Here is a 13,419-nt window from a genome sequence, read left to right on the forward strand (position 1 = left end):
ATACGCACGTCTGTAGTCAAACGCTAAAACGCATCCCACATAAAATGCACGTGCATCATCTTCATGCATTGTTAAGCCACTACATGAAAAAACTGGCAGAAGCTCAACGAAACAACCCATCAGCCGTTTGCAAGGACGGACATCGTAGCATGAGGTGACAAGGCACTTCAGCGTATGCACAAAGACCACCCCAAGCCTGCGGACCCCATATAATAATACTGGGTGTGTTAATGACAAACCCAGGTCACCGCCATCAAGGATCGCTACATCCGGGTGAGATATTTTTGTTCAAACACCACGGCTGCATCATCGACAGCAATCGAATTTACGAGACTGCACCGAATCTCCTCCCTGACAGTTGGCAAGGGGTTATGAGAAGTCAGACGTTTTACCAGAAGACCAGTCAAACATCATGTCGTTCCCGTTATCAATGTCAGTGGTTGAACTTTGGAGCTTGACTATTCGCTACGTCTCACGTTGCAGGAGTTTGACAGGACTTCCTCCAGGAAAGCAATGTTCAGGTGGTACCTTAATTAGCCTTATCGATCGCACCATTTGTCCCCCATTTAAACATCTATGGGATATCGTTGATCGACGCTTGCGTGAGCGCAATCCACCACCTCAGACAATACAAGAACTTCACACAGCACTTCAGAAAAGGTATCAAAACGTTCGCCAAAACAGCATTCGTCATTTCCTATCTTCTGTGAATCTGCTGGTCACACCAGATACAGTCATTTTACTCTGACCAAGGGGCTTTCATACCCCTCCTGTGGCAATACCATTATTGCTTTGGAAATTTGTGAAGCGATGGTTTTACTGTAATTGAGCATTCATGTCATGTTTTAATCAGTTATATACAATCAGTAAGTAAACTCCAAGACGACATGTCAAGTTTCATTTTTAGAAGAGTGTACATATTTCCAAGAAATAGAAGCCTGACTTGGCGAGCAAGCCTATAAGGCCGCATAAAAAATGATTCATGTTTCTCGGGCACATTTTTTTCAAAAGTGACGCGGACGGGAGGACTTTATTTTTAAAGTTTGATAGCAAAAAACAGTGAAGAGGGAGTAACCATTTTTTGTTTCGGTGCTCTCCGAAATACATCTTGGGAAGTTTGGCACGTGTTAATGAGTTATAGATTCAGTCACCCTCGTTCTTACAGACACACTCTTATATTTGACAAATGGATGATCGGGACGTGGCCAAGTCAAAATTATTGTTTTAAAATGACACTAAAAATTGTTACGCGAACAAATAAAAGTCATGCTCCGATGACCGAGAGACATTTCAGTTTTATTGTTGGTGTTGTTGTTGTTGGTGTTGTTGTTGTTTAGCTTTACGTGTTATGTTAACGCCGCAGCAGTATCCAGAGATTACATAAGCTGGATACATAGCATGCTTAAATCAACAACGCGAGAACTAGAAAGTAAAAAGTACTGTAGATATTTACACATATTCACTTTCAGCTTTTACTTTTAGTAATAAGGATTTTACTCTTAATTGATTTACTCATTAACGTAAAATACTGTTTTAATGTCCTTGAATATAAAAATAGATATTTATTCTTACGTCATTACGTCCGAATTATGATTCGTGTCGATTATATCTGTCTATATTAAGATCACTGCAGCCGAGTCTGAGGTGACAATATATGTTTTGACAAAACCTAGATCCGAACTCCAAATCAAAGTAACTCTGTTGGGCGTAATATTGTTTTAGATTTAAGGCATGGAATTACGCGACATAATCGCGCTAAGTAAAATGAATTAAGGATATCGTTACGTTCTACAGTTAACTGTTTATAGGGTAGAACTGTTCATTTGATCATGCTTGACCATGGTACAATAAGATGTGTCGGAACGTCGCGCGTCACGAAGTAAACAAAGTTCATGTCCATAAATTGTGTTTAGTATTTTCTTTACTGAGATATAAATTGTACCAGGTTTATCTGTTATCTACTACAATCTGCTACCTAATACTTGAATGCATGTGAGTTGCACGTGGAGTTACTTATAATGACACAAAATGTGCAGCAGTTCTCACGCCTTGCCAAGGTTTTCAGATAACCTGGGCGTACCGTGTATGCACATGGCTATCAATCAGCTCCACCCTCGTGATCAGATAAACAACATCTGATACCCAGCAAGCCTTTGTGCATACACTACTTTTACACGCCAATAAGTAAACGACGTTGACTCCATGAATCGTTTCAGATCATTACCATCTACGGCAAATCAAGAATCAGCTACGTGTCCTGTAACCTATTACAAATAGCCTATTCACTATCGTAATCAGTTAGACTATTGCCAATTATAGACAAATCGCCCATTGACTCTCCTAAACAAGTAGCCTAATGACTTTATGAACAAATGGCCTACTGCCTTTTTATAAACACATCTCCTACTGGCAATCATATCATAAACAAATAGCCTATTGACTATCATTAACAAATCGCATATGTACTATTATATATTACACAAATAGCCGATTGACTATTATGAAGAATTCGCCAATTTACTATCATAAACAAGTAGCCTGTTGACTAATGTAAACAAACAGCCTACTGACTATCATTAAAAACTCGCATATTGATGAATATAAGTAATTAGCTTATTGCCTATCGTAAACAAATAGCTTTTTGCCTATTTTAAACGAATCGTCTTTCGATTATCATGAACACATAGCCTACTGACTAATATAAACACATAGCGTATTGATTATTACTGAGAAATTGCCTGCTGACTATTATAAAGAAAGTGACTATTGACTATTTCAGAGAAATTGTCCGTTGTGACTATTGATTATTATAAAGAAAGTGACTATTGCCTATTATGAAGAAACTGTCTAATGACTACCCAGGCATTATCATCCATAGTATCACAGTGATATGGGCTTTCGAGAATACGCGTCTGAGAACATGGGGCAGAATGATATGTGCTCTTGCTTGTTGTTTAAAGGCCCTGTAAGCAATGTTTCACCGTCATTATGGTGGCCAGTAAGTAATCAAATATGTTCAAAACACTCCACGAAACGAGACTGCGACTTGGCCACACAGCGGACTATATAATACTAGTACTAATACTAATACTAGAAACATGACTGGTAATGCATTAATAAAATAAGAAAAACCAAAACCAATCACCTAAAACACAAATACAGTTAATCCGTTCATATTGTGGCCAGTCATGAACTTCTCAGGACTAACCTTTGTTCAGCTCCCTCTTTCGGACACTGAAAGTCTGTTTCAAGGGCTCCTGTCAGCTCACTATTTATACAGGTTAAGTGTCATGTGTCATGTGTCATAACGTCGCTGTTTCTAATATCATCTGGGACATGTAGATCTATACAGCGTCTAAAACTGCTTGGGGAACAATCGTCAACACCTAAAACTCATTGATGCAGCTGGAATAACCACCAAAGATACGTTATATGTTCTTGCCTGCAGTATCGTACATCGACCCTTGGGATAGAATAGGCTTCAGCAACCCATGCTTGCCATAAAGGGCGACTATGCTTGTCGAAGAGGCAACTAACGGTTCGGGTGGTCAGACTCGCTGACTTGGTTGACACGTTTCATCGGTTCCCATTTGCGCAGACCGATGCTCATGCTGTTGATCATTGGATTGTCTGACCCAGACTCGATTATTTAGAAATAACTCCGCACAACTGGAATATTGCTGAGTGCGGCGTAAAACTAAACTCACTCACTCAGTATTGCTCTTATATCAGTTGAAAGATAACGGCGTTATGTCACGCCGAAACATCCCTCATATTAAGCATAAAGACATTGAGCTCTATATCCATTGAACTCGCCTCGTTGTTTCACTCATTTGCAGTTAGCTATAACATACACTGAAATAATGCGCAGCCTTACACACGACAGTCGCTATCATAAAGCACATGGTTGTGTCAAGTATATATTTTTAGATAACAAGAAGGAATGTGTTTTGACTGTAGCAGAGTCATTATCTATGACAGGATGGACCGATCCTAAATACCCACATACCGATCTCGTACACAACAGCTCCAAATTAGCCCATGGAAGAAACCGTCACAAGCATAACATTATGGTTTCGCTGGTGTCATGTGTAACTCCAGGTTGACACTGATTAGTTTTATGCGTTTCTTTTAATTATACGATATTCAGTGTATCAATTTGGAAGCCTATATTTCAGTTTCACAAGAAAGGTATCAGATGTGAAAATTCTCTGTTACCAACAGGTTTGATCATGATCCCATACATGTATATATCAACTTACACAGTTCAGTGTCATGACGCAGTACATCATTACATCAGAACATGATTGTCATATTTACAGTGAGTGACTGAGTTTAGTTTTACGCCGTATTATTCCGGCGTTATGGAGGCGATCTCTGAATAATCAATTCTGGACCAGACAATCCAATGATCAACGTAATGAGCATCGACCTGCGCAGTAGGGAACCGACGGCAATCGTCAACATGTAAGCGAGATTGACCACCAGATCCCGTTAGTCGCCCCTTACGACAAGCATAGTCGCCTCTGTGGCAAGCATGGGTTGCTGAAGGCCTGATCTACCCAGATATCTCCACGAGTCCCATCATACTTAAAAATATCCTGAGTAATTTGTGATAATTTGTTGACACAACACAGAATTTTAAGACTGTGTGACTTAAACATAGTTTATGCATGAAAATATACGCCATGAACTGACTGCCCAACAAGTACTGAAGAGTTTATTTGAAGCTCTCTCCCTGATGCAAATTCATGTACATGTAAATACAGAACCAGATGACAGATCATTGATGATACTACTTTTATTCACCAGCGATCACGATGAGGATAATGTATGAATATCGATTCGTGTGTCTGGCATTCTATATCAACGTACTTGTGAAAGATCAAATTGATCAGATGTCATTATGTAATCTTGAATATTTTTTCAATAGTTCATGTAAGTGAATGCCAGTGAGTGATGTACATCCCCATAGTACTGTCTGTGTGTTGGACAGCGTTTAAATATAGTAATATGTGCAGTGAGGAATGTTATGTTGAGTCTATAATACTGTACATTGTCTATTGGCGTTTGAAATATGTTACCCTGATTATTCGAGGAATTTCAGACGCTCCTTTCACATAAAGATTACAGCAATCGGTTAAAAGACCGCTCGGCGACCAGACCTTCGAATCAGAATGTATCTACAAGTTCTGAACGCGTTGTTGCTGTGGGGATCGGCCTATTCCGACACAACCGTCACCATCTACAACGAATGGCTCTCCCAGGGTGGACGTGTCAATTATGAAGTTGAAAGATGGAACAACGTTAATGGACTCTCCCAATACTATCTAATTCCAAGTATGAAATCTGTCGGAGCTGTTCCTGGGCGGTGGGTAAACAGAGACCTCCGGGATAATCTCTTTGTAAACGTACGTGTAATGTACAAACATGTATCATGCAAAATTGTTTTTGTAATTGATTTGAGTTAGGATTACTGCCCTTGTTTGCCTATTGAATCTGTATATTTAAGGAGTCGTCATTTGTGCCCGGCTTAAATAGGATGTACATGACAGTGTGGGTTCTCTACTACTCAGCAACTAATTAGAGTCGCTTAAAGCAGTCACTATGTCTTATCATCATTTATTTAACTCATGGCAATTATCCTTTCGTGAGCAATTTGTTTTAAAATACATAACTTCATGTGTAAACAATACCTTTAAACTATCAGGAATATTTATAAAATTTAGTTAACAGATGCCTGAAGTTAGTGGCAAAAAAATTTACACTTGTTTGTCTGACCTTTTGACGGGTAGTATATTATGTCCTGGTTTTCACAGATGCTCATAGTTCAGTTATGTATTTATTGGTTTAGAATGAATCATGTAAAGTGTCCCATTGCTGCAGGCATTTGTAAATTCTGGTCCCAGCAGAATTATGAGTGCCGCTCTGTAAGGCAGAAGATGACCCGTGACGTCTTCTGTAACCCATGCTTGTCGTAAAAGGCGACTAACGGGATCGGGTAGTCAAACTCCCTGACTTAGCTGACACGTTATCGTATCCCACTACGCTCATGCTGTTGATCACTAGATTGCCTAGTCCAGAATCGATTATTTACAAACCCTGACAATATAGCTGGAATATTGCTGAATACAATCAACTAACCAACCGATCCCCCTTCGATACTGATTGGTCTTCATCTGCTCACAATCGCGGACTTCCTAAAATCTCTTTTTCTAGGTATTTCGTGGAGTACAATGTAAGGAAAGCAAGATCGTCTGCAAATGGGCAAACTAACGAATTCTATTGGAAGTTCCAACGACGTCCTCGTTTCAACTAGTCTGACCTCCATGATCAATTGTGTCAGTAGAAAGTTCATATGGATGGTGGCTAGAAAAAACATCTGAATATATGATTATACATGGAGAAATATTTTCATTTCTAAGAACATTTAAAATTCAACCCCGAGAAGAAGCAGAAATTGTCTCTGAATCTTCGCAAGAACAAACAAAAAGAAGTCGTTATTCATGAATCGTGTCATTTACATATGATCGTCCACCTTCTAAAAGCCTTTGAGGTACTTAGCTGACCTCAAGTATAAACGTGCCCGAGGCAACTCGTGGCACAAGATAGCTAAATTTACAACAATACTGTTCTTCTTCCCGAAAGAAGATTTACAACTGTATTATCAAAATGTTACTTTCTCATATTTTGTGGAAATTATTGTCCTTCATGATCAATGGTTGAAATCTAATTTAGATGGATGTCATAACAAACATAAATGTTTATATGATTATTCACCGGGAAAACTGTTCGTTCAATTTTATATTGTTTTGTTCAGTGGCCCCAAAGTCCTAGTCACCATGGTTATCCGGACCCCACCTATCTCCAAGACAAATCACTCCAGAGACGGACATTTCTAACGTATCTAAAACAACTGCAAGGCTATGGGAATGACATCGCCAATATGGTTTGGGAGATGAAAGGTTTGTCCTCTCAAAGAGTCAGATAGTGTGTAAAAAGTTAACTTTCACACTGTTTCAGCCATACAGTGACAATAAAGGTTTTGCATATATAATTAATGCAAGTTGTTAAAACCCCAGTCTTCAAAGGATTGCAAATGGGATAACTCTTACAGTGGGTTTATGTAATATAATATGCCGGTCTCTTTTACAGGTCTCTCCTGGCCCAGCTGGATAGATAAGTCTCAGCATCAAGATAAGTTCCCAAACAATGTTGACGCTGCATCAGAGTTTGTGTCATTAATGGTTCAGAGCTGCAAGAAGTACACATCAGGACGCCTTCCATACATATTTGAAGTCATTAATGAACCTGATTGGGATGAAAAGTACATTGATCCACAAACAAATATAAACTACCACAGGGCTGTCGCTGACAAACTGAAATCAAGATTTGGAATGAAAGTTGCTGGACCATCCTTCACCAGTATGGTCTTACGACTAGCAGATGAAAACAATTTCAGCCTCTGGAAGAAAATTTCCAACTTTATGGACATGTCTCTTGATCACTTGGACTTTTTCTCTTTCCATTCCTACAACCATATTTTCAATACATCAAGCGAATCCTACTATGGCATCAATGAAGATCGTTTGTTTGCTTCTCTTGACATGGTGGAGAACTATTCTCATATCAAGAAAGGAAAAAGTGTTCAATTAGTTAACACTGAATTTGGAGTCGGCTTGCTTAGCATGGGCATTGCGCCCGATTTCGAAAATGGACTGATTGATTTTGAGACAATATATCAAGCAAACGGATTCATGTTTTCTTTCCTTAACCTGAGAGAGTTTATGGACAGAGCTACGGTGTATCTCCTCGCAAATGAACAATACCCTGGTCATACGTCCCTTCGGAACTCCTTATTCACAAAAGATGGTCATCCGCTTAATGCGACCAAATTCTTCCTGTTTTGGAAAAATTTCATTTATGATCAACAATTTCTCCGAGTCTCCAGTCAATACGATGGACAGGAGAAAATAGTTTCACCACTTGCACTAGCAAATCCTCAGTCCAGTGAAATGGTAATTCTTCTCCATAACTTTGGCAGTGAATTTCAGAATGTAAAACTGGACTTTCCAAATAACTGGATCAACCCTTCTTCTGGCGAAGCGACATGTATTGTGTTCGAAAAGGGTAAGCCAGCTGTTCATGCAGATTACCATTTCGACATATCTAGGGTTAATGACACCGTTGGTCTGAATGGATCGTCAACATGCTTCTACAAGTTTCAAACCAACTATAGGTTTGACGGAACACCTACAATTAATCAGAACACATACTATGGAAAAGACATGCTCATCCCCATCAGCAATGGACATGTGCAGACAGTCATAAGTGTACCGAGTTCTGGTTACCATGAGGCTCGTCTTAGAGTTGGAATTAGTCGAGGCATCGCAGACAATACAAAACCTAAGACAATTGGGTTCAATGGTCAGACGTTGTCTTCAAGTTACATGTTGTTTGATGCGATGAAGACTTCACTAAAGAGGACAACAACATGGAACGTGTGGGAGTTCATGGTACCTGAATCACTGGTAAAAACAACCAACACCGTGACCATGGCCTTTGATGGAGACGGTGGGAGCGTGACATCTGTTGCACTTGTTGCAGGAAAACTCCAGTGAATAAATGCGTCAGAAGAATACTCTGTTTGTGTTGATTCAGTTTGATATGCAGCATGTTAGTGACACGGTGTTCAAGGATGCAGGTCATGACTTGGTTTATGTGTCATCATATTGCTCATTATTCAGACACAATTTACCAACAACGATCATCTGTTATTCATATGTGATACAAGTATGTAGAGAGGCGTTACATAAGTCTTCTGTCTACCACAGTTACCAAGGTTGATCTCAGATGGTAACTAATTGCACAATATTGTGATGTTTTTCACCATGTTCATTGTCTATATTCTGCCTGTCATTGTGGAATGAATGAATGAATAAATGAATGAATGAATGAATGTCCGTATGCCCGAGTCCATACGAAGTGATGGTGGTATCATGTATTCCCATGCATTAGAGTTATTTGTTACGCTGTGTATATCTGCTCCAAGAAAGAATGACAGCATATCATTGTTAATAATCATATCTATTTTCACATGCATAGCTGCATCATGTTTATCAAGAAGGCAGGAGGAAAAAGGTACATAGCGGACATAAAAGAGTCACAGGGAAAATAGTTTGACACTCACTGTCAAAGCAATGTCTATTAAGGTGGTTACATTCTTCTGACACTTTAGCAATTATCTGAATTTGATCCAGTTGTTGTCTTAAACGTTGGATAGTGTGTGACTGAATATTTTTTATCGTCAAACTGGCAATAAATCAGCCATATAGAAACGAAAGCAATTTCTGTATCTAACATAAATACATCTTACATAAAACCTGTAGTCGATGGGCAGTAAAACACAGATTGATTAAAAAACTAGCCGTTATAGAGAATAACTGAATAGAACACTGCAATATAGAACGGGCTATAGGTCACCAGTAACTGAAGACAGATCAACGTGGCTGGGCAATGGGAATTTCCAGTATATTTGCTACCAGCATAGACCCTAGCTGGATTAACATCATACCGTAAGGTATTGGCGATTTGGTATTACTCCAACCCCTATTAAGGTACAGCTCCAAGGGCGCGGTGAGAGAAATCTGTCTAAGGCGCCAGCCAAGTAGTCCAGCGACTTTGGGGGTGCGGAAATAGAGATTACCTGTGATAGGTGTCAAAAACCTGGTACTCAAGTTTGTGCGCAGACGCTTTCCGTGTTGTCACAACCCCTAATGTGCAGTACACAACACTGTGCACTTAAAAGAACCCTCGAATCCTTTGGTTTATGACCAGATTGTGGCTACATGAATACGTGCAAACACGCAATGCCCTATATCATATCATATTATATCATAATTGCGCGTGCACCGACGTGCAGTTAACTTGGAAGTACTGTCAGTGTGTGTCCCAGTCCACCCAACTGTGCATAGGTACCTCGTAAGGATGGGAAAGATACATTAACGCGATGCGACTAACAGGCAGCAAGAGTGGTATGATCCGCGGGAATTTGAGGCTGAAAATACGACGTGCCATTGTAATGGACATCCATGATGAAAACAAAGCTCCTTTGAGCAGCTGAATATATATATATATATATCTCTGTGTGTCTGTGTGTGTGTGTGTGTTTGTGTGTGAGACTTGAATGATTTCTTTGTTTTTTGTACTTTTTTTTTTTTTTTTTTTTTTTTGTTGTTTTTCTATAATGAGACTCCGTTTATTATGAATTCATATGGTCATGTGCCTATAAATCTTTACTCACTCCACAGATCACTATAAATATGTGAACAATCAACAATGGTTCTCTTAAATGCTAAAATATGTACAGTATATCAAAATGTCATCTCTTTAAAATGACAGGATATCTTTTTCGTACTGGGTAATGTAGAGGTTACATGTGTTTACTCGCGCAAAATCCTTTCTGGAATCCATCTAGTAATATCTTACGTATATGCTTTCAAACGATCAAGTCATTTTTCCATACACATTATTTAATTGGTTTGTCAAACATTAGGAACGGAGGTTGAATGTTTTGGAGGCAGCAACTCTAGAGGCCTACCTCGGGTGAGATGTTATAGTTTCGCGTACATTATTGGCATTATTCACTTACATTACAAGAGATTGTATGGTAAAGTTCCATAAGGGCATAGTTGTAGTCCGATGTATAGTGTGGTTGTTTGTCTGTGTTATGTTTTCATTTCAAACATGTTTGATATGTGTATATAGCATAGACTAGTACACAGTTCACAATACGATTGTTATAGTGTCTACTTCAGGACAGCCATGTCCAAATATTTCTGCTGACCAAAAACTATGTGACCAGGCTATATGATATTTAGTTATTATTAATATCTGCAATCTTGATCTTTATCACTACCGCAGAGTACATTGTTTTGTCAGCTACCTTGTTCCTCTTTGTCACTTCCATTAATTACTGTATATGACATTTATGGCCTTTATTGGTCATCCCCCTTGGCTGTGTCTGTCATCACTTCAGCTGTAGAAGGAAGTGCTATTAGCTTCTCTATCTGTCCATTGTTGAATCTTTGCCTGTCTATTGTCGTAAAAACTATATATATCTATGCTCACATCTATACTATACGTGAGAGGTGAGACGTGAGATGTGAGTGTGGAGACCGGCATTCCGATTGTCTTTGTAGTGACGACCGTGAGCAGGATTATGCCGTTCGCAGGAAAGGCCCTGAGGTTGAGCTGGAAGTCCGCTCACCTCATTCATGTATACTTGTTTGTCATGTCTTGTGAAACCAACTAAAGAAGTTTGATTAACTAAACTATGCCTTCGTTTTCATCAACGTATTCATCATTTCGTCAAAGTATTGCATGTATGTAATCACGTCAATCACATACTACGCGTTGACTACAGGCCCCCGCGTTGACAACTGGTGGAGAATCCGGGTAGAGTAACTTTTTAGCTTACTCCCGATCTTGAAACCTCTCTATGTGCCTACCATTAACATCATGTATCAAGGATGATTCCCCAAGTTCTACGTCAAAACGAAGAGATTGCAAGCGAACATGGTCCCTCAACAATGCAATCTTGAATGGAGCATCATACAGCAACCGCCTAATGGACAACCCACAAGTTAAGGATGGAACAGCAAGATATGACAGACCAAGAAAGTAGGTGCGTCTCTCACATGGAGATCGTGTATTCATCCAGAAGCCACCTTATGGACATCTTCAACATGAACATTGTGTACAAGACAGATCATTAGGACTTACTTATCTGTGTGTAGGTAAATGAACTGAGTGCAGGATATACAATGTGTTATTGTTGATAAGTTTAACCAGGTATGTTTGATCATAGACCAGTACATTACTACCTTCTTATGTCTATACCATATTGTATTTCGAGCATGTGAACATTGATTACTTATATAGATACGGAATGAAGTCAGAGTAGGAATATTCTTTTCTCCAGATACCCATAACCACATTTTTATCATGTGTCAATATTAAGGCATTAACAGCAAAGCAATATTCAGCATTTAGAATTTTGAAGTCAGAGTAGGGTTGTTATTAATACTTCTTTATTGGGCATAGCACCCACAATATATGGGCAAACTCTGTCAACGACACAGGAATAGCCCCCATTGTAGGAGTATTATTTTTTATTGGGCATAGCACCCGCACTATATGGGCAAACTCCGACACAGACACGGGAAGAGCACCCATCATACTTCAAAGGGCAACAGTACCCACTAGTACCGTCTGAGTCGCGCGGTAAAGTTAGACTCCTGGTTTCAAATTTCTTAATGTGAAATATTTGCTGAGATGTTTAATGCATACTTTTATGACGCTAATTATTATCATTATTTGGTACTGAGCCTCACCACAAAGCCTGACCCCAGATTTGAATATCCTGCTCAGACTTTGAAATGTTTCTTGAAACTGTCCTAAGTAGCCAATACCCGAATGTGAAATGTACATTGCAATGATCCTATGATTATTTTTCTGGTGTTAAAGTGACAAGATGATCACCCTCTTACCGTCGATGCATAGATATATTTGCTGCACGGGATGTCAACGACGTCAAGAATCACTTTACAGTGATTATGTACTGATTCGCAGTGTTGGTATTTACAAAGCTTCACTCCTATCAGTTTGAACTCAATTTATTTAAGCTTGGGGTCCAAGCTTTCCGGAACAGGGGGAAGTTGTTATAGTGTCTACTTCAGGACAGCCATGTCCAAATACTTCTGCTGACCAAAACCTATGTGACCAGGCTATATGATATTAGTTATTATTATTCAATCTGCAGTCTTGATCTTTATCACTACCGCAGAGTACATTGTTTTGTCAGCTACCTTGTTCCTCTTTGTCACTTCCATTAATTACTGTATATGACATTTATGGCCTTTATTGGTTATCCCCCTTGGCTGAGTCTGTCATCACATCAGCTGTAGAAGGAAGTGCTATTAGCTTCTCTATCTGTCCATTGTTGAATCTTTGCCTGTCTATTGTCGTTAAAACTATATATATGTATGCTCACATCTATACTGTACGTGAGAGGTGAGACGTGAGATGTGAGTGTGGAGACCGGCATTCCGATTGTCTTTGTAGGGATGACCGTGAGCAGGATTATGCCGCTCGCAGGAAAGGCCCTGAGGTTGAGCTGGAAGTCCGCTCACCTCATTCATGTATACTTGTTTGTCATGTCTTGTGAAACCAACTAAAGAAGTTTGATTTACTAAACTATGCCTTCGTCTTCATCAACGTATTCATCATTTCGTCAAAGTATTGCATGTATGTAATCACGTCAATCACATACTACGCGTTGACTACAGGCCCCCGCGTTGACACGATCAACGGTGTAAGGGCAAAGCATGCTCTCCATAACTGGACATATGTGTTATG

General features: G+C 39.4%; 1 protein-coding gene across 1 annotated transcript; it reads left to right on the forward strand.

Moving 5' to 3' along the window:
* The first annotated feature begins 5,156 nt into the window (after positions 1-5,156).
* LOC137278203 (beta-porphyranase A-like) lies at positions 5,157-8,639 on the forward strand. The gene is made up of 3 exons (XM_067810413.1): positions 5,157-5,411; positions 6,821-6,965; positions 7,156-8,639. The coding sequence occupies exons 1-3, from the start codon at positions 5,178-5,180 to the stop codon at positions 8,619-8,621; spliced, it is 1,845 nt and encodes a 614-aa protein (XP_067666514.1). The 5' UTR covers positions 5,157-5,177; the 3' UTR covers positions 8,622-8,639.
* Positions 8,640-13,419: the final 4,780 nt, after the last annotated feature.

This window comes from Haliotis asinina, chromosome 1, assembly GCF_037392515.1.
Source record: "Haliotis asinina isolate JCU_RB_2024 chromosome 1, JCU_Hal_asi_v2, whole genome shotgun sequence".
Lineage (NCBI taxonomy): Eukaryota > Metazoa > Mollusca > Gastropoda > Lepetellida > Haliotidae > Haliotis > Haliotis asinina.

Bases quoted from the DNA above. Each gene is read 5' to 3' on its own strand.
- LOC137278203 (XM_067810413.1), top strand. From the start codon at position 5,178: ATGTATCTACAAGTTCTGAACGCGTTGTTGCTGTGGGGATCGGCCTAT. The intron at 5,412-6,820 runs GTACGTGTAATG...TGTTTTGTTCAG, and splicing joins GGGATAATCTCTTTGTAAAC to TGGCCCCAAAGTCCTAGTCA. The intron at 6,966-7,155 runs GTTTGTCCTCTC...TCTCTTTTACAG, and splicing joins TATGGTTTGGGAGATGAAAG to GTCTCTCCTGGCCCAGCTGG.